The following is a 24,909-nucleotide window of genomic DNA, read 5'->3' on the forward strand; positions in this document are numbered from 1 at the left end:
ATCGTGACTGGTGGATCTTTTCTTGTTAAATCAATTCTTTCTCTTCGTCTTGCTTCCACTCTTCATTTCTCAGCTCTGGACCTTTCCACCTTGGTCCCCAACCAAGTCAACTATGACTAGGGTATTAAAAGTCTTTCCTGTTCTATCTGCTTTGTTACAGGGTCCTACTTCCTTGTTCAGGAACAAGTTACAGGAGCTCACAAGTTGGGAGTTTTTAGACTGCTCACAGGACAGTGGGAAAGTGTGTGTGTGTGTGTGTGTGTGTGTGCGCACGTGTGCGTGTGTGCTCAAAGCAGAGGGGGGTGGGAGAGGGAGAAATACAGAGTACCGGGAATTATCTCTGCATAAAGAAATTAAAAGAGAATATTTTCCAGAGCAATTGAAGCCCATCTCCTGAACAATGACGACAGCTCCTCATTTCAACAACAATAGAGGGCACGTAGGAGTCAGCTCATTAGAATATCTGTGGCTCTTTTCTCTTCTCTCTGCATTAAGCCCCCATAATGTCAGTTGTCACTTATTAATGACAATTAACTAGTAATCAGCAGTGAGACTCTTCGAGGTGGTCTTTGCCTGACAGGTGAAGAAAGAGAACATTGCGTAGTGCCATGAGGTGACATGGAACCTTCAAAGGAGCACGGCATTTCCATAAATTATTTCAGAAAGAAATTTTCTTTTATACATTCTCTCTAAAGCTTAAGGATCTTTAACCCTAGCAAGGCCACGCTCCCATTCGCTCTTTGCACTTTCTTTCTTACCAAATGAAATCCACGAACCATCTCCAGTAGGTAGACCTGCCTCTCCATCCACCTGGCCATGACCCCCAGGCAACAGTCCACGTCACTCCCTCTCCTTTCTCGCTTCCGACCACTTAGTTATGGTTACCTCTGTGCAGCATGCCCACGCCCGTACCTGTTGCATTTCACCAGCTGCCTCGCTGGTCTGGGGGCCTAATTCTGCCCCCTCACTGGCATGTTCTCTCTCCTTAATGTCGACCTATCTGCTCTTCCCTCCCTCCTAATACAGGCGGCACAATGACGGTAAGCTTTAATAGACACCACGGAGACCACGAACCCGGTCTCAAAACAATTTCCCAGCGTGTCCAATCTGCGTGGGCCCCGCCCCACCCCTCCCCCGAGCCTCAGCCCTCCTGCTGTTCAGCACAGGCTTGAGCACCTGAACACAGGCACCTACGGGCCCGCACCTGCTCTCATGGGCTCCTTCCGTTTGGCTTTTCTACGTTGCTGAGGGTTTGACTGGCCTTGAAGGACTCTAGGAAGTGGGGATTTTCAAGAAGGAAACACTTGGAAAGAGAGAGAGTAAGAAGACCAAACATTATCCCTACAGGAGAAAAACATTTATTGTCTTTGAGGAATTGTGGCTTAAGAAAGGCCAAAGTTGTTCTTGGGAAATGTCCCGATGATACCTAGCAGAGGGGAAAATGAGGTCAGGCAGGATCACTGTGCCTCCTGCCAGGAGTGCGCTGGGCAACTGCATTGCCAATGTCGCCAAAAAAGCCAACTGCATCGATTCACGTCAAAGCAATGCCATTAGACTATTCTCCTGGCATGGAAACCATTGGCAAAATGGATGACTTTTAAACCAGCGTCTGAAATATCAGACCTTCTAGTCCTGATACGGGATTCCACTCTGGAAAAGGAAAGCCTCTGGAAGAAAATAACAAGAAACTTAGAAATCGAAGTGTCTTAGATCGGGAGTTTGGGATTGACATGTACACACTGCTATATTTAAAATAGATAGCCAACAAAGACCTACTGTATAGCACAGGGAACTCTGCTCAGTATTCTGTGATAAACTAAATGGGAAAATAATTTGAAAAAGAATAGATACACCTATGTGTATAACTGAATCACTTTGCTGTACACCTGAAACTAACAACATGGTTAATCCACTATAGTCCAATATAAAATAAAAAAAATTTTTAAATCCAAGTGTCTCAGAAAAAAGGGGGGCATGCTTTTATCAAAACAGAAATTTTAAGAAAAGTAAGAGGTCACCTGTAACTTTGTGACTCCTTTTTTTGAAATCTTTTTTTCTGAGAAGCTAGAGTGAGGGCAACTTGGGCACCTCTCTGCATCTTCCAGTTTTGTCAGGAGGGTTTCCTGACATTACAGGGCTTCCGTGACAACAAACAAGATGTTACACATTGTCACTGTAAGTTTCCAACTATCTGACCAGAACTTAGAGATGAATACTCACATTATATTTAAGATAACTATCACCGTGAAAAGGGCTGACACTTTAAATGACCCCCTATTTGAAATATACTTGTCATAGTAATCTGAAGTTTGAACAGAGTCCTTTCCATCAGATTTGTGTTTGCAGATCATTTCAGATTTTAATGCCCTTGGTTTCTACTAACTGTTGGAAGGAATGATGGAAACAGAAGGTGTCCCAATCAATGTTCAGAGTCCAGTCTCGAGAGACAGTCATTGTCATGTCATTCCACATACCAGTATCTGAGCCCACCATGCTAGAATTCTGCATATCCAAGTTATTCATGACTCAAAAACTGAGTGAGGACAGGAATCTTCAAAAGGAGAACAAATAGCTTTGAAAGTGGACATTACATTTTACTAATTTGTAAATCAATGTATTACAAACAAAAGGAAGGTATCTAGGGCACTACTGTCTCTTAAAGTTAACAAATCAAAACATAACTAAATATTTGCCTTCCATAACTGTAATGACTTTAAAGGTTGAAATTGGTAAGAAAAATGATTAATTGGTCAATCATTCCTCAGTATAAACTGGGCATAATGGCATGAGCTATGTATCAGAAAGTTATGGCTTAGAAATATGATTCAATATTTAAATTACACAGGTCATAAAGGATTAAAAAATTCTCACCTTTCTTAGTTTTATTATTATGTAGCAAGATGGGTGGAGGGAGTCAAAAGGTACACACTTCCAGCTATAAAATATGTGAGTATACTTTATACGTATACCAGAGATGTAATGTACGGCCTGGTGACTATAGTTAATAATACTGTATTGTATATTTGAAACTTGCTAGAAGAGGAGATCTTAAAAATTCTCATCACAGGAAAAACAAGTTCAGTAACTCTGTGTGGTGATGGATGTTAACTAGACTTATGGTGGTGATCATTTAATAACATATTAATTTAATAACATATACACATATCAAATCATTATGCTGTATAACTGAAACTAATATGATGTTATATGTCAATTATACCTCAATTAAAAGTATGCTTTGTACCATATCTCAAATATCTTAACAAAATGTGATGACCTATGTGAGCCCATAGCTTCTACTATCTATTCAACTGGTAGACGTCAATCACCCTGGAACACATCACCAATCTTTATACCAGTCAGATCAAGTTGCAAATATTTTTGTGTGATTGAAGAAAAAAAATGGCTAACTAGTTATGGGTCAACTTCTCAATAGTAGTTGGTGAAAGCCCTTATTGCTCTATGTACCCTTCAGGACCTCCTGATCCTAACTGGTCTGAAGGTGACATGCCTTCCTCCTAATCTTTACAACTATGGCATAAGCCCCTTCATATTCCTATCAGAAACCTGGGTCAGAGACATCAGTTCTCAGTTAGCAATGGCTTTGAACTTGAGCTCTGGAAGAAACTACCCTGTGGAAGATACTTCCGACATTGTCTTTTTTTTTTTTTTTTAATTGAAGTACAGTTGATTTACAATACAATGTTGGGTTAGCTTCAGGTGTGCAGCACAGTAATTCAGTTATATATATTCTTTTTCATATTCTTTTCCCTTATAGGTTATTACAAAATACTGAGTATCGTTCCCTGTGCTAGACGTTTGAATTTGTCCTTCTCTCCTCCCTTCTATTCCCTCTAGGTGACCAAATCGCATCTTCCTAGGACAGTCCACTTTATTCTGAGGTTATCTTTGTTTGCCTAAGAAATACTAATTGCAAATTAGTCATAGAAATCCCAGAATATGCAATTTTTCTCCCTATTCCAAGTTAGGCAATTTAAAGACAGTGCTGGTATATAATATACTTGACGTCTTTGGGCACGTTTTCATGAGCCGTCTGCCCTGGGAGGACAGGACAGGAAGACACGCTGTCATGTTCTCGTGCTGTAGCCGCAGGGGAGCTGCAGACCTTTGTCAACTTCTTTCTCTGTTGTGTGTTTTCTGTAAAATATGTAGATTGGCCACCAAATTTAAATGAACTCATAATTCACATGAAAGTCCTCAAAAAAATCATCCAGGTTCTTAAGCCATCTCTTCTTTAAATAGTATCAATGGGCTATAAGCATTAAAAATATTATTAAAACGTCAATATTACACTGGCCAATTAGTGAAAATAGCCAGAAATTTAAAAAACAAAAAAAAATCCTTGTGTTCACAAAGCAAAGGTGGACAGAAATGGTCGTTCTCCCGCGAAGGGTGAGGAAGCTGGTACCAGCTCTCTCGTGGGTGATTGGAGCACAGGCATCAAATCACACTGTGAGGCAGAAATTTTAATTCTGGGTATTTATTCTAAGGAAATAACCAAAGATATTCATGGAAATACTGAGTGGAATATTCTTGGGTACTCATCTGTAACACTGAAAACTTGAAAAGAATCTAAATGTTGCTTTTCCAAATTCTAATACAGAATTAATTAATGTTATAGTACATCTCAATAAGATTAGAAATTTTTGATCTTTAATGAAATGGGAAAATACACATTATCTACTAACAAGTAAAAAAAGCAAGTACAAAAGTATGTTGAGCATCTATTTTGTAGAAACATGGAAAAAAAAGATGCTAGCACTAACATATGAAGTGATTTTTCTCTAGATGAAAACAATTATTTCCTCCTTTATTTATTTGTGTGTGTGTGTGTGTGTGTGTGTGTGTGTGTGTGTGTTACAAGTTTTCTGCAGTGACTATGTATTACTTTTATTATAAACGGTATGGGAAAATTACAAGCGCTCTCCAAATCTTACTCTTTGGTATCTTTTCACTTTATAATTTGATAATTGGCTTTTAACTGTCTCTACCATCTTCAGAAAAACAATGAAGTAAGTAACAAGAAATTTTACCTTAGAAAAAAGCAGAAACCTTTATTTGTAGGTACAGGTTTCTGAAAATTCGGAAGCAGTTTAGACATGCTTTCAACTAATGTTTCAAAGCTTTTCAAAGATTATCAAATATAGAAATGTAGGAACATAAATCTGAAAAGTTTTTAATCTCTTCCTTTTGCATACAATGCCTCAGAGTTTGTTTCTCTTATATCAACTAGAGTCTACGATTATTTTATAGGCTTTATATCTTTTAAGCCTCAACTAAATAACAATGAACCTCCAAACCCAACCCACATTCAGAGGAATATCCCAAACCTTTGAAAAATCCACATTGAAAGGAAAAAATATTTAGTTATTAAACCCGATATTCAAGCAGCAAATACAAATGCAAAATAGGGTGATGTCTGCGTGTACACAAGGTTACGAGGATGCCTGCTCGCTAGGCCCTCCAGCCTCCTACCAGGCGCAGGTGCGGGGGGTGGGGGGGTGGCGGCAGACCCTCAGGGCCATTTGCCCTCAGGCTCCAGAAGATGCAGCCTATTCCCCTGGGGGAAGGGAGGGAGGGCTCCCCTGAGGAACTGGAGAGCACACAATGCCACCTGTGGAGTCCACTGGGGGACACACAAGACCAGATAAAGGAGGGATGCGTTTCTTCAAATACTGATGAAGGAAGCAGAAACTTGTGTAAGTAAATCCTCAAATTAGAGGCAGCCAATTTGTCCCCTGGATGTTTCCATCTGTATTTATACAAACCGAGTTTCTGTATTACTAGGTAGACCTGTATTCAGTCGAGGATTCTACAAACTCGTAACTAACATCATTTCAACTTATTGTTCAGATTGAACAGAAGATAGAGCTGGCCTGTTCTGCGGCCGATGGGAGCCGCCGCGGGAGGTGATTGGAAGAACGCTTATCCGCTCCGGGGTGGCCGCGTAGAAACCACAGACCCTCCCCTGGGGCCGGTCACACCTGAGGGCAGATCACAGGGCACGCACCCCGGGGCAAAGCCTCGTGGGCTCAGGCCCAAGTTCTGTCAATCATGCGCCTTGTGAGCTTGGGCAAGCGTCCACTGAGCCCAGCAGGGGCTCCCCACCTGCAGAGGAGGTGGAAGTAACAGACCCCCTGGGGCCCTGAGGGAGTTACTCCGTGTGAAACACTCAGAACAGTCCCTGGCGAGGAGCGAGGGCTCCGCGCCAGGGATTTACTAGGATAACTAGGACCCTCGTCAGACAGTAACTTGGATCACCATCTCATCGGTAGCAAGATGAGCAAGCCTTCTGGCCATCGGCTGGGGAACTCAGAAGGATGACAAGATAACAAGGTGGCTGATGAATTAGAAAAAGGAAAAATGAAGGAAGGGACCCCCCCCCCATCGAGTCCCATGTCCTCACCCCAGTGGTCAACACTCAGCTGCAAGCTTTCAAACGGCCCAGCGGCTCCACGTGGGGACCGAACCCACCCCGTCCCGGCCTCTCACGCCGGTCACACCACCTTACCCGCTGCATCCGCTCAGAATCACAGAACATACATCTGCAGGCCTGTGATAAAATCAACAGAACTTCGAAGGATCATCGTGCAAAGACCCCACTACACTCCACCACAGGCCTGTCACTCCTCCCCGTCACCCCTTGAGCCCAAAGTACGTAATCCCCCAGAAACTGAACCAAAATGTCTAAATGGCTTTAGCTCCTAAAGGACAGAGCTGTTTACCCATGAAGGTCAGGAGAAGGCAGCAAACCTCCCTGGCACTCTGCGGCCTCAGCACAGATGGTGCAGAGGTGGCCGCCCTGATTCTCCTCCCACAGGGGTCAAGGGCTTGGCATGGAGGGGAATCATGGAAACGGCACAGCTGAGCGCTGTACGTTCTAAGCTTTCTCAGGATACTATTTTATGAAAACTTAAGCAAAAGGTGGAAAAAGAAATTGTCCTGCTCATGTCGTTATGTACTTCCGCGACAGAGAGGCCAGACTCAGCAGGAAGACCCGGACTTCAGGGCCGGGGTCACAGCGCTTACAGGCCTGGAGTGCCGGTGGTCTTCCGCGCAGAGCAACACCCCTCCGCCGTGCTCCAGGGCAGCTCATTTTATAAAAACTGTACATTTTTAAAAGTGCAGAGATCAGGCTTTCCTCTTTGGAGCAACGCAGAACCAATTCCAAGCCCCCCAGGGTCTGCTGCTATAGAGCAAGACCTGCCCTTCGACCGCCCCCCACCGTTAAGGCTCCGGACGCACACAGAGGATAACTGTAAACATTTCCAAATAGTGCGGGAGCATTGTCCGAAGGAAGCACCTCAGCCCCTCGCTGTACAAGCCAGCCATCGCTCAACGGCTATCCTCAGGAATCCGGTGGCACCCAGCGGGGTTAAACTTTTTAATTATCATTTTAAGAAATGCAATACTGCTCATTTGAACGAAGCGTGTCAGCACACAAATCATGAAATGATGATTCCGACCAGGATTTCTGTTGGTTGATTGCATAAGCCATACCTCTCGTCGCTGAAACAACATCTCAAAGGCAAAATAATGACGACATGACAATCTATGTAAATCAAGAACTGCATGTGGGTTTATTTTACATTTGAGAAAACAGTGGATTTAATTGTGTGAACCAAAATGTACTGTACAATATTAATGATAGAACATCAAAATGTATAATTAATAGTGCATCGCTCGCTCTGTTTTCATTTATTTATTTTTGTCTGATATACATGCATCTGGAAAGATGCAGGTTGCAGTAAAATTTCTCTATTTAAATCAAGCTGCAGGAACTAAATTTTATTCAAAAATTGTGGTTGTACACTATATACACAGAAATTTAATATAAAATGACAATATAAAAAGTTAAAAGAGAAAGCATACAGCCAGAAGGTACAAAGAAAGTTGAATAGATTAAAATGGGACGATATGTAACATACAGGAGTTTTTAAGCTGATGCCGGCAATTTACAAGGAAAGGACTCCAACATTTGCCCCATTTTTTTTTTCATTTACCAATGCAGCACGCTTATAGAAAGGTCAGCTTGTACCAAAGCTTACATCTGTAAATAACTATAAACTGCAGTATTTTACAGAAAAAAGAAATAGCATTTTTACACATTTTTAAATAATAGCTTGCATACTTTTTTTTTTTTTTTTTTCTGCCAAAAGTGGCATTTTTTCAGCATCCGGAGGGTTTGGGCATAGTGGCAACTGGGGTGTTTGTTGTCGCTGCTGTTAGTTTTTGTTTTGTTTTGTTTGTTTTAAACATGTGAAGTTGTGGCTTCCTAACCCCGAGTCCTAGACAACTTTCTGTTTTCCAACAGCTGCATGCATGCTTCCTTCACAAACCAGTTCTGCATATAAAAGCTCGTTTTTTAATTATTAAATAAGTTTTGTGTCTGACACAGCTTTTGATCTGAATGAAATGCCTTTAAGCCTTTTTTTTTCTTTTTTCTTTTTTTTTTTTTTTTGAGTGAAAGGCACAGAAATGCGATTACAGTCCTCAAAGGGTTAAATTTGACACTAGGAGGTTCTATGACCTTTATTGTCATGGCAACTTTGTAATTTTAGGACGTCTTTTCTCATTGTTATTTGTGTCTTTCTTTCCTGCTAAGTAAATGTCTCTGAGTAGTGTGCCCCACTATTTCCTACAAAAGAGAGCTGAACATCGAGAACAGATGTTGAAAATAAAGGTCAGACTTTGACTCACGGAAAAAGAAACGGAACATGCACAATCGGACGAAGAGCATATAAATATAACTACAAAATATGTGTAAGAAAAACCAAGGTCCAGACAGGCAGTCAGCAACAAAGGGCAGGCTGATTTCGGAGGCTCAGGCCAGGCCTAGTGCAGTATGACGACGTTTAGTGCAATGTGCCACGGGCCCGCGCGCGGACCCAGGGCTACTGTTTCTCCAGCTCCGTCACGTAGATCAGGTGGTCCTCGGGGGACTTGCCGTGGGTCTTACTAAGGTGCAGTTTGACTGCGTGCTTGCTCGCGAAAGTCCGGTTGCAGAGCTTGCACTGGAATGTGGAGCCCAGATCGTCCTCGGCGGCTCCCACCGGGCCCAATGCTTTGTTCGCCAGGACTTTGGAAACATTCTGCTGTTCTTGAATCTGATTCAGTGGCAGCTTGGAGAGATCCTTCAAGCTGAAGCCTAAGTGTGTCTCTAGATGACTGATGTACGTGGAAGCAGTTCTGAACTGAGAGGCACAATCGTTGCAAAAGAAAACAGGATGCCCTGTGTCCAGGTTCTTCAGGAACTTGGTCCCCCCTGTCCTCCGCAACTGGTACTTGACGTTGGCCAGCCAGTGGCTGATGGTGGTCATGGAGAGCCCGGTGAACTTGGAGATGTGCACCCGCTCCTGAGGGCCCAGGTCCGACATGATGTACTTACCCTCCGGGGTCTCCCGCAGGCTCGAGGCGAACTGGGCCTGCAGGATGAGCAGGTGCTGCGGATTCCAGTTGGACTGCCGCCCCTTCCTCTTGTGCACGGGCGACAGCTCGTCCACTGCCTCCTCGAAGCTGCTGCCGTCGGCGTCCGACTTCTCCGACACGGTGGAAGGCGTGGAGGACTTGGGGGTCAGCCGGCCCGTGAGGTTCTTCACCATGTCCGAGATGTCCATGAGCGCGCTCTCCCGGAGCGGCGAGGACACGCCGTCGGCGGCGCCCGGGGCCAGGGCCTTGCTCTTGGACTTGGTCAGGTCGATGGGCTGGTCGCTGTTCTCGTAGCAGTAGCGGTCCAGGGTGCCGGGCGGCTTGGCGGGCGGGGCGGGGAAGGCCGGCTTGTCCAGCATGCTGGTGCTGATCTTGTAGAGCATGGCCAGCGGGTCCAGCGAGGGGCTCACGGGCCTGGACACTTTGCCCAGGTGGGTGTTCATGATGGACTGCAGGGCGCTCAGCGGGTTGATGAAGGAGGGCTCGGGCGAGTGGTCCGTGATGATGCCCAGGTTGTTACAGCCATTGGTGACTTTGGCCTTGAGGGGCTCCGTGCCGTTCGGGGTGTGGGCGTCCACCGCACCCTCCTTCTTGGTCTTCCCCGCATCGGCTTCGGGGCCCTTCTTCTGCTGGGGCCTGCCGCCGCCGCCCAGGTCCTCGGCCCTGGGGAAGTCTTTATTCTCCTTGGCCGTGGGGGACGCGGCCTTGGCCGGCGACCCCTTCTCCTTCTCCGCCGGCCTCTCCTCCTTCTTCACGCTGACCTTGCCCGTGACCTTCTCCACCAGCTCCTCCATGGCCGACACGTTGCTCTTGTGGGGCGGCGGCGTGAGGCTCCCCGGGGAGTGCAGGAGCGCGCCGTGCTCCAAGGACAGAGGCTTCACGCTGCTGGCGTAGGACGCCTGCATCTGCACGCTCTGCACGGTCGGCAGCGGCTTCACGGTGCCCGGCAGCTGGTAGGCGGCGTGGATGCTGGGGTAGCCGCCCCACGAGGGGGCGCCGTTCTGGGCTTTGCTGATGGCCGTGGAGACCGTGTTCTCCAGGGACTTCAGGATGTCCACCCCGCCCCTGGGGCTGTCGTCCAGGTCCTCCTCGCGGAGGTACTGGTAGAGGGTGGTGGGCTCGAACTTGTCGGCGGCGTCCTCACCCTCCTCCTTGATCTGCTTGTCTGCGTCCCCGGACACCGCCGGCAGCGCCTTCTCCTTCTCGGGCTCCTTCTTCTCCTCCGAGGTCGCGGACCCCGAGGGAGAGTCGGGCTGCTTTTTGACGTGGGCGGCGGGCAGCCGCGTGTGCGTGGTGGGGGGCAGGGGAATGGACTGGATCTTCTCCTCCACCATGGGGTCCAGCACCAGCTGCTTCCCTTTCTTGGAGGCGGAGGTGGTCACTTTCAGGAAGTGGCCGGTGACCATCATGTGGGCGGTGAGCTGCTGCAGGGTGTCGTGGGAGCTGCCGCACTCCATGCACTTGAGGATCTGGGCCTTGCGGGCCTCGAACTGCCAGGTGTAGCTGGCCCCGTTCTGGTAGCCGTAGCGGTTGTTGGGCGTCACGTACGGGTTGGCCGACTTCTGGTCCTTGGCTGACTCGCTCGGCGCCACTTCGGCCGTGACGCCCGCCGGCTCGGGGGAGCAGGGGGCCGCCAAGTCCTGCAGCGCCCGCTTTTTGGTGGAAGGGACCAGCTTGGTGATGGCCGGCACCGGCTCCTTGAGAGGCACTTTCTGGTAATGCTTCGTCTTGATCATGTGCACGCTCAGGTCCTGCAGGGACTCGAAGGAGTGGCCACAGTACATGCACTTGAGTACCTTCTGCGCGTCCTCCTTGCCCTCCATCTCCATCAGGGAGCGCTTCCTGGGCTTGGACCACCGCTTGGTCTTCTCGGAGTCCTTGTCCCTGTTGTTGTCGCGGTAGTGCCCCGTCTCGTTCATGTGCACCGTCAGCTCCACCAGCGTGTCGTACGCGGCGCTGCAGTCTTTGCAGCGGAACTTGCTGGCGCCCGTGAACACGGAGCCGTACAGCTTGTTGTTCTGCCGGTAGAGCTGCACGGTGCTGAAGAGGCTGGGCTCGGGCAGCAGCCCGTACGAGGACGTCTGCTGCAGCGTCTTGGCCAGGGCGGCCTGGTGCCAGTCGTACCCGGAGCCGCCGCTGGCGCTGGTGCCGGTGCCGGAGCCGGAGCCCGAGCTGGGGGTGCTCGCCGTGGTCCCGGTGGCCCCCGCGGTACTGGTGGGGGGCGTGGCGGCGGGGGTGGAGCCCTCCTTCTGGCCGGCATCGCTGTTGCCGGTGGTCGAGCCAGACTTCTTCAAATCCAGAGCCAAGCTGGACCAGCAGGACCCCGAGAACAGGTTTGCATACACGGCCTTGATCTGGGCCAAGCTGTCCTGGGGGTAGGAGACGCCCTCCCGGCCCTGGGCCTCCTCTTTCTCTTCCTTGCAGGAAGAGCTCTTGAAAGGGGCTGGCTGGTCGCTGCTTTCGCTGAACGGCGACCCGTAGCCGGCGTCCTGATTAGTCGCGGTGCTGATGGGGGAGTTCTGGTAGCTCGGGGCCTCCTTGAGCTCCGCCTCCTCATTGCACACGAAGTCGCTTTCCTGAACGTCCAAAGGCAGCCCATCCTCCTCCACGTTCTCTTCATCTATTTCTGCTGCCTTCAGTTCTTCCTCAGGAACGTAAGCTAGGAGAGAAAAATGGAACACCGTGAGGAGACGTAAATCATCTCCAAGGACGCGGCCTCCCCAGCAGTTAGATGATCTTTAAAAAGATGTTTCTCAGCCGAGCTCCCAGGCTACAAGGCTACCTCCACTTTATATATCTACCCCTTCTGCAGCTCGACGGCAGGAAACAGGTTTCCACCAAGACAATCCCCCCTCCTAAGTGGATACATTTCCACGGAAGGGCGGCGTCTGTCCTCTTCTTAAAGATGTCAGTGTGGCCATCACAGCTGGGTGGGAAGGGAAGGGACCCCTGCCCCTCCTCATGCAGGCTCCTCTTTTTGTAAGCAGCGGGGGTCCCTTGTGCCTCCCCGTGGCAGGGGCCAGGGGGACCTGGTTGTCAACTTCTAGGGCAAGATAATACACAGACAGTATTCTATGGCTTCCATAGATAAAAACGTTCCTCAATGGCAAGCGATAAAAATACTCTGGTCTCCGCTAAAAAGGAGAAAGCGACGTAGCCCCACCAGCGCCCCCCGCCTGGATGGAGCAGAAGTCTCCCACAGGCGACACCCGACAGGGGTCAAAGAGCCACGTCTGTACAAAGCGGCATTATTCACAAGAGCCAGAAGGTGGAAACAACCTAAATGTCTGTTGACGGATGGATGGGTGAACAAAATGTGGTTTATACAGACCATGGAATATTATCCAGCCTTTAAAAGGAGGGAAATTCTGACATATGCCATGGCATGGATGAACCCTGAGGACGCTATGCTCAGGGAAATAAGCCAGACGCAAAAAGACAAATACTGTAGGATCCCCTTAGATGAGACACCTAGAGCAGTGAGGCTTACAGAGACAAGAAGTGGAACCGTGGTTTCCAGGGCCTGGGGGAGAGGGAGGAATGGAAAGTTGGTGTTTAATGGCTTCAGAGTTTCAATCTGGGAAGACGCAAAGTTCTGGAGGTGTATGGTGGGTATTGTTGCATAACAGGGTGAATGTACTTAATACCACTGAACCGTGCACTTCAAGATGATTAAAATGGTAACTTTTGTGTTACGAATATTTTTGGCACAATAAAGCAAATTTTATTCTCAACAAGGCCTATAGTATACGCTACGGTGGCCCGCTACAGGCCACAGCTGCACAGAGGGTGACTTCTCAGGGTGAAGGCGGCATCTCCCAGAAAAACTCAGGATACGGACAGCTGTCCCAAGCATGGGAGGGATGGACGGCATATAAATCGCTAGATGGAATCTGACCTTCTACTGCAACACATTTTAGATCCTTTACTATGTGACAGATGTTGTCAATCCCCAAGGGGACATCATTGCCTGCACCTCTTAACTGATTTGACCAAAGCACACTTTTACTTCTTTTTCCTTTTTTTTTTGAGGGAACAATTAGTGTTCCATCAACTACCTGGGAAATTTGGGGTTAAGATATTTCCAGAAAGGCCCTGTTAAAATGCACTGGTACGACCTGAGAGGGTGTCTCATTAAGTAGAATCACTCATTATCACGTTATCAGCACCAGACCCCAAGGGAACGTGCAGAGAGCACCGCGTTTTCAGGGACAGTGATGGAGAGACAGAGAAGGAGGTGGCTGCCCAGAGGGCGGACGCGGGCAGGAGGGAGACACACGGGAGGGTCTGCGCCCACACGCCGAGAGCTCCAGGCACGATCGCTCGTGAGCACAAGTGAACACGTGGCGAGTGACAGCCGCTCCACGGGGCCCTTCAGCATCCCTGCCCACCCCCGCTTCCCGTCGCGGCCGTCCCCACGCCTGGGTGGCAGCATTGAGCGACCCAGGCACGCATGTCCACGGTGTTTCCCAGCGGAAGGCAGAACTGCATCAGAGTCCACTAACGCGTCGGGGAATTACAGCCCGTGAGTCCCGCGCCGTCGCGGGGGACTCGCTGCCATACCTCCGGGGTGTGTTTGTCACCCACCGGTCCTCACTCTGCGGGTGGCATCTCAGGGCCTGGAACCGCACGCACATGACTTGCTTGGCATCTGCCCACCTGCATGTCCATGTCCCAGCAGAGTGGAATGTCATCAGGCCCTGCTGTATCCCGGGCCTGCCCTGCTCCCGACAGAGCAGCCTGCACCTGGGGGCCCCCAGGCTGAGCTCAAACGCCTCCTGTAGGCCACCCCCAGCCCCAGGGCGACAGTTACTCCTGGAACCACACAGAGCAAACCCCGGCCTCCTAAGGGTCACTGGTTTCTGCCGTTCCCTCCCTTGGACACCCGTTCCCCATTATCCAGGAGGTGGAGGGGGACCCCTAACATGCCTGCCTTCCTGGAGCTCGTCTCCCAGGGGAGACACGAAGCTGGGTGAGCAGGCAGCCAGGGGAGCCCCAAGGCGGCCCCGGGGGCATCCTGGGACCCGCCGGCATCCCCTGCCCCGGGCCGAGCATCCCCGCGGGGACGCGGCCCCCAGCCCCCTGCCCAGAGCACTCCGGGTGTGACACCGTGCTCTCCGGGGCCAGGGCGCCGCCGGCTTCCTCCACCCGCCCTGCCTGTCCCTCTTGGCCGGTCCCTCCGCAGCCTCTTTCCAGCCAACCTTGACTTCTTCCGTGACGTCCACCTGCGAGGCCACTGGGTGCAGGCCCTCGGCTCTCCCGCCCCGTCGGGGGAAGCTGGCCTTTGCGATGCCTGTAGTCTGAGTCCGCCTCATGGCTGGCACACAGAAGGGGCCCCAGCTGCTATGACCGGAGTCCGTCGCGACGTGGGCGTTCCACAGGCACCCCCAGCCAACTTGGTGCACTCAACTGCCCCTGCCCCCTCCAGCCCCCGCCCCAGTGACAGCCCACTTCCTCCTCCTGAGCTGGGAGTCTCCTGACTCAGCTGTACTGAATCACCCCGAACAAGTGTCCACGCCAGAAGAGCGACGGCTGTCCTCAGTGCCTCCCGTGGTCCAGCTCCATAGCCAGCAGGGCCCCTGCCCTAATTCGGACCCTCCAGCCTCTCATCAGATGTGCGACAGCCGCCCAGCTGGGCCTCTTGCCCTCCTGTCCTGCCACGCTCTTTCTTCCTCCACAACCCCTGAGCTAAAATCGCTGTTAGAGGCCACGAGCTGCACAGGGGGCGCAAATCCTCACGTGCACCCCTCCCTCCGCCACATGTCCAGTCCCCGTGCATCCTGGTCCCAGGGGGCACCCCACCCACATCTCCACCTGGTGACGATGCTCGTCCTCAAGGGGAGGCTCAGATGTCATCTCCTTCATGATGCCTTTTAATCCCCTCCCAGAGTTCATTCCCGGAAGCATTAAGAGATATCTACCTGTCTGTCCTCATAATCAAACCGTGAACTTGCTCATTCAACTAAAATTGCTGAGTGCCACCCCTGCCTACCTCCCCCAGCTGGGCATTTTCTTTCCTCACCCTATTTTAACCCTCACAACCCTTCAAGTTAGCATCCCTGAAAATGCCCATTTTGAAGATGAGAAAACTGGTCTTGGAGAAGTTGACCGACTTCCCCAAGGTCCCAGAGGAGACAAACGAGGATTCAAAGGCGGGTCACCTGACTCCCAGCCGGAGGTCAAGCCACTCTGCCAGCATCAGGACCGAGTTACTTTCCTTTGTCTCATTAGCATCTCAATGCCAACAAACACTTTGAGTAAATGCTTGTGAATGAATTAATGACCCCAAGGTAATTCTTTTTTTTTTTTTTTTTTTTTGGCTGTGCTGCACAGCATGCAGGGATCTTAGTTCCCTGACCAGGGATTGAACCCATACCCCCTGCAGTGGAAGTGCAGAGTCTTAACCACTGGACCACCAGGGAAGTCCCTGGCCCAAAGTAATTCTGTATCAGTGTTTAGGACACCTCTTATGTGCCCATCATACTGTTATAATTGAGAGAATCTCAATGAAAAAAGAGTAAAAGGAGAGAAATTTTTTGACACCCTTTGGCCCAATAATTTTACTTTTGGAAGGATAGCCTCAGAAGGTGACATGAAATACAGAATAAGCTTCATGCACAAAGATGTCCCTTATGGTATTATTCCATATAAAATTCGCCACTACCTGAATCTTCAACAATAATTGGTAGTTAGGTGACTTATCGTTTATTCCTAAGATGCAATATTATTCAAACGTTTAAAAAACTACGTTTTAATGACAAGGGGAGAGGCATTCAATGGAAAAAGCAGAAGACAAACCTATTCACAGTACAACGGAAAAATCCTTTTCGAAAATGTTACTAGTGGTTTTTTTCTAGATAATGAATATATGGGCTTGTTGACTGAAGTGGCTCTTGATCAGTATCTCTGTTTTCAAAATCTTCTTCAGTGTTTTCAATTCAACAAGCACGGATTAGCCATTTCACACCATTTCTGGAATGAAATAGCTGGAAACAGCCACTAGCCCGACGCTGAGAATTAAAGAGCCTGGAAGGGCAGGGCCCAGCCTGGGGGAGGGAACGTGGGAAGGGCTTTGTTCGTTGTTACTTTTATATTTTTTAATGTTAAAAAGTAAGAGGTGGGAAGAACAATGAAGGGGTGCAGATGGCATTAGGGTTCCTGTAGCAGAATTTCGGGGGCGCCGAGAGTCTGCCCGCACAAAGGCCGCCTCCGTCTTCCTCCCGGCCCTGCTCCTGCATCCTCACCTCCTTCAGCCTTCCCTAGGGAGGGGGCTGCCAGGTCCCACGGACAGGGGGGCAGGAGGCGAGGCCTCTCCTGAGACCCACAGTCCACCAGCTCAGTGGTCACTGTGCTGCATCCCTTTAGCCTTCCACCAGCACGGTCGCTGTCCGTTTCTAGACTCCCAGGAGTCCTGCTTTCACCACACACTCCTCCACTTTGTTCATCCTGATGCGCTGAAGTTCTTTGGCTGCTTTACTATTCTACCATGTACTTTTAGCTCAGTGTGTCTATTTTTTTAATGAGTGAACTTTTCAATTCTATTTACAAGGGGCACGAGGAAACACAGACCTAGGGGGCAGCTGGGGGCCATCTGTCTCGTGTCCCCACCACTGGACGCCCATCTGACCCCGGAGTAGTTTTCCTGCCCCACCGCGGGGGCACCGGGCCTGGTAGAATCAGCGCCGGAAGGAAGTGCCCCCGCCTCCCCAGCAGCCCGCCCACGAGCACTTCCCTCCCGCTTCTCACGCCACCCTTCCCATCACCCCACTCGGCAGCGTGCGTGGCCGCGCGAGGACGCAGCTGATAACAGATGCTAACGGGTACGAGGGACTCCTTTACAGCCGTGCCTGAGCCCCCTCTCCCTACCCCCAACCTCTCCCACCTTCCAAAACTGGGCTCACGTCCTGGAACCAGAGCCCTCAGAGGGATCCAGAATCTGCCGGGCTTCACTTGAAGAGCCTGGGCCTGGGGCAGGCGGGCAAGGGCTGTGCAGGTGGAGGCTCCCAGACCGGGCCCCCCGTGCCTGGAAGCAAGACCACTGGGCGCCTGGCTTCAGCCCCAGGCGGGGACACACCCGAGACACGTCCCCCTCAGCCACATCTGTCCCACACAGCGAGGGCAGGAGCGACCCCAGGCGTGCAGGGGGTAGGGATGGCGTTCACCGGCTCGTCCCCGTTGGGTCCACGCTATGGGGCCATTGCTGTGGCTCCCTGCTGAAGGACAGACCCCCATCGTTAGCGGGACCTGAGGACAGACTTACAGAAGGGACAGACCGATGAAGACACGGTGAGCCCCATACACTCACTCACCCCATCCTCCGGGCCTCAGTTTCCCCAACAGTGGGGCTATAGGAAGTACTCATGGAAATGGCAGACCACCATCCTCACCGCCAAGCCCCGCTCTGTGCTTGCCGGCCCCTCCTCCCCATCTCGCCCTGCAGACAGACCGTCAAGATGAACTCGGAAATGCCCACGATGGGCAGTCCTCCCACGGCTGTCAGCGGGCGCCCCGCACAGCCTCGGGCCTCACAAACCGTTGCTCACATCGCATAAATGGGGACAAGAGGAACAAAACAATGAGCTCTCGTCCCAGGGGAAGTGGTCCCCTCACTGGCCCTTGTCGCTGTGTAGCAACCAGACGTGAGACTTGGGCCGATGGATTATTCGGGATGTGAGCCCTTGAACCTCTGCATCACCCAGGCCCCTCCGCCTTCCTACAGTTTCCCTGATCACAGCCACACAGAGGAAGGAGCGGGAGGTGGGAACTCATACAGAGCACTTCCTGGTTAGGCTCTTCCCCAGGCCCCAGGGGGCGGGCCCTGGAAATAAATGACAAGAATCAGGTTGGAGAAATTTGTTTATCCAAGCTCTCTTTTCCTCATTAGCACACGCAATTGAGAGCTGGCTGTGAATGAGGAAAAGGGAGATTCAAAAGTGACAACTATAAAACACAGGTCGTTGGTCCCTGCTTGGGCACTGGCTTACAGTAAATACCAAACTTGGCTATTGTATTGCCACCTGGTGAAACTATACGATCATACCAAATTACATGTTTAGCTATATCAAACTAGGTTTTCGACTGGCAAACGTGATACCCACGAACAGATGGCCATTACATCAAAATATATCTACAATTCACAAAAGGGGCTTACACACACCTCGGTGATAAATGAACAGCTTCAATTCATTGTAAAATCTTGCAAAACACACTTTCTTCCAAATTTATCATCGATCACTTGTAAAGTAACTTCACCTCTGTTACAAAGAGAGCAGGTGGGTTTGGTGGAAGAGGATATTAGGAAATAAAAAATGCAGAGAAAGCACCCAGGTCAGAGCCCATTCCGCGCTACTCTGAAAGGACAGCAACATACAAGTGGGATGTACGTTAATTTATGGAACTAAGTTCTAAATTTTTTGCAGAAAGGTTGACAACCTGCCACGCAAATCTGAAAGGCCCCTTCTGCTGTGATGAAGGAGGAGCAAAAATATTTCTATCCCTCTGGCAAATTTCAGTTGTCTGGTACCAGTCGCTCACGTACCAGTTTGCTAAACCATCTGATTGGTAACGATTATTTCTTTACCTAAAACCCAACAGAGGCCATTTTTTAGAATTGTAGAGTCTGTAAATAAAATGGCCTATGGTTTTTACCGAATTCTAAGTTTCACTAGAAATTCACAGGTAACTTCTTTAAAATAAATATAACGTCTTCCCTTTCTCCCTGCCCCCGAATTCAATTTCAAGTTATGGGGGGGGTGTCCCCTCCCATTCCTCCCAGTGAGCGCCTCAGGTATTAATCTTAGGCCTGTAGTTTGTTGCAGTTACAACAATGTAATTTAACATTAGGTGGGAAAGCACAAATTAAGGGCTTAAACCTCAATTAAAAAGACTGAAAACTTTCTGTGATTTTCAGCAATGTCAGGAGGAAAAAGGAGAGAGAAAATATATGAGAATCTTGAAAAATTAAAAGAGAAGTTAAAATGAAATGAAGAGCAAAAGGTAAATAACTCTTGTATGAACCTAAGAAAACACGCAGCTATTTCACTACCAATGAACTGCGTGTTAATATACGATGCACAAATTAAAAAGCCAGCCATCCCCAAGACATGCATGGCCAATGCCAAGCATGGGGAAATCCACGTTTTCGGTTATTGCCTCTTGGTTTGGGGAGGGATATACACCACGCTAGGACAGTCTGATGAGTCTGGGTCTACAGACCCAATATTAGCCAATTAGGTCCCAAACCAGGTTCCGACCTGGTATTTTCTACCACCTGAAACGAGAAAAGACTTTTGTCAGATAGAGTGACGGATGACATTTAGAAATCTGGAGGGGAGATTTGGGCTTGAAATATCTCTTCAAATGGCTGAAACAAGAATAAAGAAATGTAACTCAGCACACATCGAACCCCACGCAGGGCTTACGTCTCAGACACGTGTCTCCAAGTTCAAATCCAGCAGCCCATTCTCGTAAACGCACAGGGTAAAAGAAGAGAGGAAACATCAAGTCTTTGGGGACTGGGGTGTGGATGGGAACAGGGCAGGGCACACCCCTGCAGTTGTCAACAACACAGCAACTATTAACACAAAGTCAGGAGAACTTTTGTCTTTAAATATATTACAGTCTATATAAATTATGTACCAATGTGATCCACCGAGAGCCAGCATCCCCTTCGTAATTACTGCTGTACTTGGCTGGAAGCTTAATACAAGGTCACACGTACCTGACTTCCTTGAAATCCCCTTAATAACAATAATGGCGTCTGAATCAGTTACATCCACACCATCCTATCAGAAAGTATCGTTCTCTTATCATAATAATTGGGTTTATTCTTACTATTACCAGTGAATTCTCCTAATTGCTCTCCTAGACGCTTTTTTGGAAATTTTGCCGAGGCAGAGGCAGAGAGCTAGAGAGACAGAGAGACTTGTCAAAACTTCCAAGCTCGGACAGAGTGATTACTTGTCACGCTCTTTCATTTTCAATATAAGCTACAGTGTTCTAAAAATTCACATGGGTACAAATATACCAAAATACATTAAAATATTTGTAGAAATTTTTATTGTTAGTGATGAAATTGAGAACAACATACGTCACGAAGTGAACGAATACAACTGTTTAGCCTAAAAGATCTGGATGAAAGCAGCTACTGAAGCACAGAAGACAGAGGCAACTCAACATCGTTGCACCTTCTCTGCTAAAACCCTCAGCTCCCCCTGCCCTCACCTACCCGCACCCTGCGGAACTCTGATGAATGAGTAAGCCTGGAAATGGTAACTGCGGTATGACAGTCTCCTTTTACGATTACTTCCAGAAAGAAATGACATTCCTCCCCATCAAATAAAACAAAGACTCCAAATCATCATTCCTGCGATTTCTTTTTGTGTCAAAACAGCTTTGCCGTCACTCCCCCCGCCCCGCCTGAGCCAAGCACGCGGCGTGGAGCGTGACACGGTGAGCACACGCGGCGTGTCCTGCCGTCAGCGGGACAACGCGCAGAGCAGCTGTGCCGGCCTCGGCGTCAGGACGAGCACAGGCCAGGCGAGAAGCCACCAGCCTCCACGTGGGTGTGGGTGTGGGTGTGTGAGTGTGTGCAGGTGTGAGCACATAAAAACCACAAAACACATAGACCCCATCAGCCCCGAGATGAGAACAAGACAACTGGATCTTACAGTTAGACGTCACTTTTTTTAAACAGATTAAATCTTGTTAATATTGTTTTGCCATAAAATGCGCCTTCTAGATGCCAACGTGTCCCTAAAGACGTGCTGTCATCCTGAGTCACATAAAATCCCGTGCGTTCTGATGCACGTGGCCAGAGGGTAAAGTATACGGTCCCTGCTAGAGGTGCATCTGACACCAACAACGTGTGCCCCGGTGGTTTACAATGTAAATACACACATATTGTCCGGAAAAACATGGTCCTCTCAAATTGTCATTAAACAACGAGGCACGTGCATCTTCAGAGAATTAGATCGATTCTTTTTCTCAACTACCAGCCCAAATTTTTTTAAAATATCTTTGCTTCTTTAAAGAAAAGAAGATTTGCTCTGATAGTCAACAGTCATTTGAAGAAGGGGGAGAAGTGACAGCTGTCTTTGGTTTTTAATGGCTAAATGGAATAAAGTTCCAAATTCCCCGGAGTCTGAGTAACCCTGGCTCTGAGCAATTAGAGCCAGGGTTCCTCAGATGAGCAAAAAGTGTGGGTGCCTCACTGAGAGAGCAGAGCAACAATAGAAGAAAGGCTTCCCCCGATCATGATTTGCTTTCTAAAAGCCAGCTTGAAATCTATCCTTTGCCATCCAGCAGATACCAACTTGCTTACTCAAAAGAGCCACTCACACAAGGTAACCGGCACACATCCGTACCTGTTCCTACCTGACGACAACACATCCCGATCAAAACTGAAAAACGTGTTCTTTCAATAAAAGATGCTCAGCTTCTGCCATGTCCCCAAATTCAGATATTAGGAATCGTTCAGATATTGGCATTTAGTATAACAGGCCAGATGACTAAATGTTTCCATCTTTAACTGACTTGGATTTTAAGTAATAGCGTCTAGACAGAAGAAAGGTAGTGATACTGGAAAAGGCAATGTATGAATATAGCATTTTAGTGTGAAAATATGTTGAGTAACCCACATTAACACACTTGAATTTACAAGGATGTTATAGCATGCTTGGCATACAGAGTAGTCCTTTGGCTAGAAAAACTGATTTTTCTGGAAGCAGGGCGACAGGTATAGGATATCTCGGGAAGAGGAATTGAGTTCCAGTTTGTTTTGTTTTGTTTTTTGCGGTACTCGGGGCTCTCACTTGTTGTGGCCTCTCCCGCTTTAGAGCACAGGCTCCGGACGCGCAGGCTCAGCAGCCATGGCTCACGGGCCCAGCCGCTCCGCAGCATGTGGGATCTTCCCGGACCGGAGCACGAACCCGTGTCCCCTGCCTTGGCAGGCGGACTCTCAACCACTGCACCACCAGGGAAGCCCGCGTTCCAGTTTCTGAGGAAGGTTAAACAGCACTAGCAGTTCAAATAAAATGGCTCTTCCTCATACGGACAAGGAAGGGAGTAAAATGACGTTTCAGACAGAGAGAAAGCCATTCTAAAAGTGGATCATTTATAATGACAGGGAAATGCAGAAAAGCCAAGTTCTCTTCCCTCCCTCTAAGTTTTCGAGACAGGGGTCTAAGAGGTGTCCTAAGAGCACCCTGGGGTTTTACTGGCTGAAGATAACCCTTGCTGGCAGCCCATCAGGGAGGAGGAAAGAGCCTGCCCCTACTCACCTCTCCCCCCGCCAGCCAACCACACCCCTGCCTCCCTCCCTCGGCATGAAAAGAGCGTGTTATTAGCAGAGGTCTGCTGGGGAGGCCGGCGCCTCGTGCTGGTGGTTCTCCCGTGATCCTAATCTCCAAGATTTACCTGCTTTTCCCCTTCTATCTGATAAACTATACATTCCAGCATTCTCATTAGGGTTCCCATCACCAAAGGGAGTGGAGATGAATCAGTCACGGCCCCCTCCCCGCTTGGCTCTGTCGAGGTGATTTCATTGAAACGTTCATTTCCATCCCTGCTGGCAACATCAGAATGGAAGTATTTAACCTGTTTCCATTACTTATACAAATTACCATGATGGGGTAGGACAGGCGTTAGCATCGCGCACGCAACTGACTTCCACACATTCTTCACAGGAAGCGTGAGAAGGAACATTGCTAGATCATATTATCCAGGCTCGATAATGTTCTCCCTGTTACCAGATTCATTAACTCGGCACACTGGCATTTCACTTGCTTTCTGTGGAAAAATTGCCGGGCTAGCTGGGCTCATTTAATTTGGAGAAGGAAAGCTTTGTCAGCGATGATGTTTTGATCAGGTGCGCTAAGAAGGCGGGGAGGGGAGGGGGGAGGGGGAGGAGGGAGGGGCAGGAAACAAGCCGGGGAACAGGAAACAACCTTGTCGAAAATGTTACCTTCCTGATGCCAATGATGAGAGCGGAGTCAGTGAACGACGCCGGTGCTCAAAGATGGCTGTCACTTCAGATAGACACCGGCACGACTCACCTAGACAGGTGACACTTTGGTGCAGCTAAATCCTGCTGCATTATTGAACACCTGGAGATGGGGCTCAGGCAAACTGCGGGTCTGGGATGCCTGGGGCACCTGGAGATGTGAATTCAGCAGGTGGATGGATTTCACTCCCCTTCTGCATCCTTAAGTGAGGCTGGGGATACAGTCCCCTGGCTACAGAGACGGAGGAGGGGCTGGAGTCACCGTCTGGGTTCCAGCCTCGAGCTTTCTTCCCTTTATTTTCCCCTGAGATCCAAAGCAGGGGCTAGAGCGATGCCCCGAGTCATCAGGGGAGACTCGGGGCCCTTACACTAGTCATTCTTTTCCTGTTTAGAAATCTCACGGAAACCATTCCTGGTTAGTCTAAAGACATTTCCTCTTTTGATTTCTTCTGGAAGTCCAAGGTGCCCTGAGTCAACCTCGAGACCACACCTCTAGAAGCTCTGGCTGCGGGTGGGAGTCCTGGAGGACGTACAAGGTTCGACAGTTTCTAGGAAAAGGTTTGAAAATAAAAGATTCCTTCATGGAGCATCAGAAACAAATTCTATTCCAGCTGTTCTCCCAGGAAAGCCTTCCTCCATGAGCCCAACTGAAGGAAACTCAGCCTCAACTCCACCTTCTCACTTGGTTTCCGTGTTTCTCTCTTCCAGCCTGTCTGCTTTGGTTCTGTTCATGAAACTGCTTGGAAAGAAATGCCGGGCATGTTTAAATCATTGAGAGAAAAAAAGGGGGGAAAGAAACTATTCGGAGGGAGAGAGCACATACGAAAGCCCATCCAAACGACCGTGTAGGAGTGGATTGGAAAGAGGCTATCAGCAAAGCCAAGCAACACCTAGAAAAAAGGACGTTTGATGCTAACAGATCTCAAACCCCTGCAACCATAGCACGAAAAGGAAAGAAGGGCATTCATGTAAATATATTCTCTGTAGAAAGGTGAGGGGCCCACTGCGATGAGAAGCATCTTCTCCATGACAACACTGAAGTCCAATCTCAAGTCGGAATGGAATACATTCTGGAACAATGATCCACCCGGATGGAGAGAATGTCTTTTTTTCAGCGCACTAGAAACTTATTTGAGGGGACGGATAATTATACTATTATTTTCAAAGACATAATTTACTTGTTCTTGGGTAAACATTTCATACCCACAGAATATCTGCTCGACCGGCACTATGCTTTGGATTAAAATGTCATTGGATAATAACAGGTAATATTTATTGAACACTCTCTCCAGACCAGACACTGTCTTAAGTGCCCTGCATTTATTAATTGTGTTAGCCCCTCACCAGCTTGATAAGGGGAAGGCCTGTGTCTGCTCTCCACGTCCACATGAAGATACTGAGGCACAGAGGCGAGGGGAGCTGCCCCCCGAGCACGGGTGGCAGCAGGTACTTGCCCC

The 24,909-nt window shown here is 49.0% G+C and overlaps 1 protein-coding gene across 1 annotated transcript in view; it reads right to left on the minus strand.

Annotated features, from left to right (window-relative positions):
* Window positions 1–7,578: 7,578 nt before the first annotated feature.
* TSHZ1 (teashirt zinc finger homeobox 1) overlaps window positions 7,579–24,909 on the minus strand; it is a 74,727-nt gene continuing 57,396 nt past the window's right edge. Inside the window, exon 2 of the mRNA XM_060120883.1 lies at window positions 7,579–12,109. Coding sequence (XP_059976866.1) covers window positions 8,916–12,109 — 3,194 coding nt within the window. The 3' untranslated portion in view covers window positions 7,579–8,915. The remainder of the gene's footprint in view (window positions 12,110–24,909) is intronic.

The sequence above is a fragment of the Lagenorhynchus albirostris genome, chromosome 14 (assembly GCF_949774975.1).
Source record: "Lagenorhynchus albirostris chromosome 14, mLagAlb1.1, whole genome shotgun sequence".
Lineage (NCBI taxonomy): Eukaryota > Metazoa > Chordata > Mammalia > Artiodactyla > Delphinidae > Lagenorhynchus > Lagenorhynchus albirostris.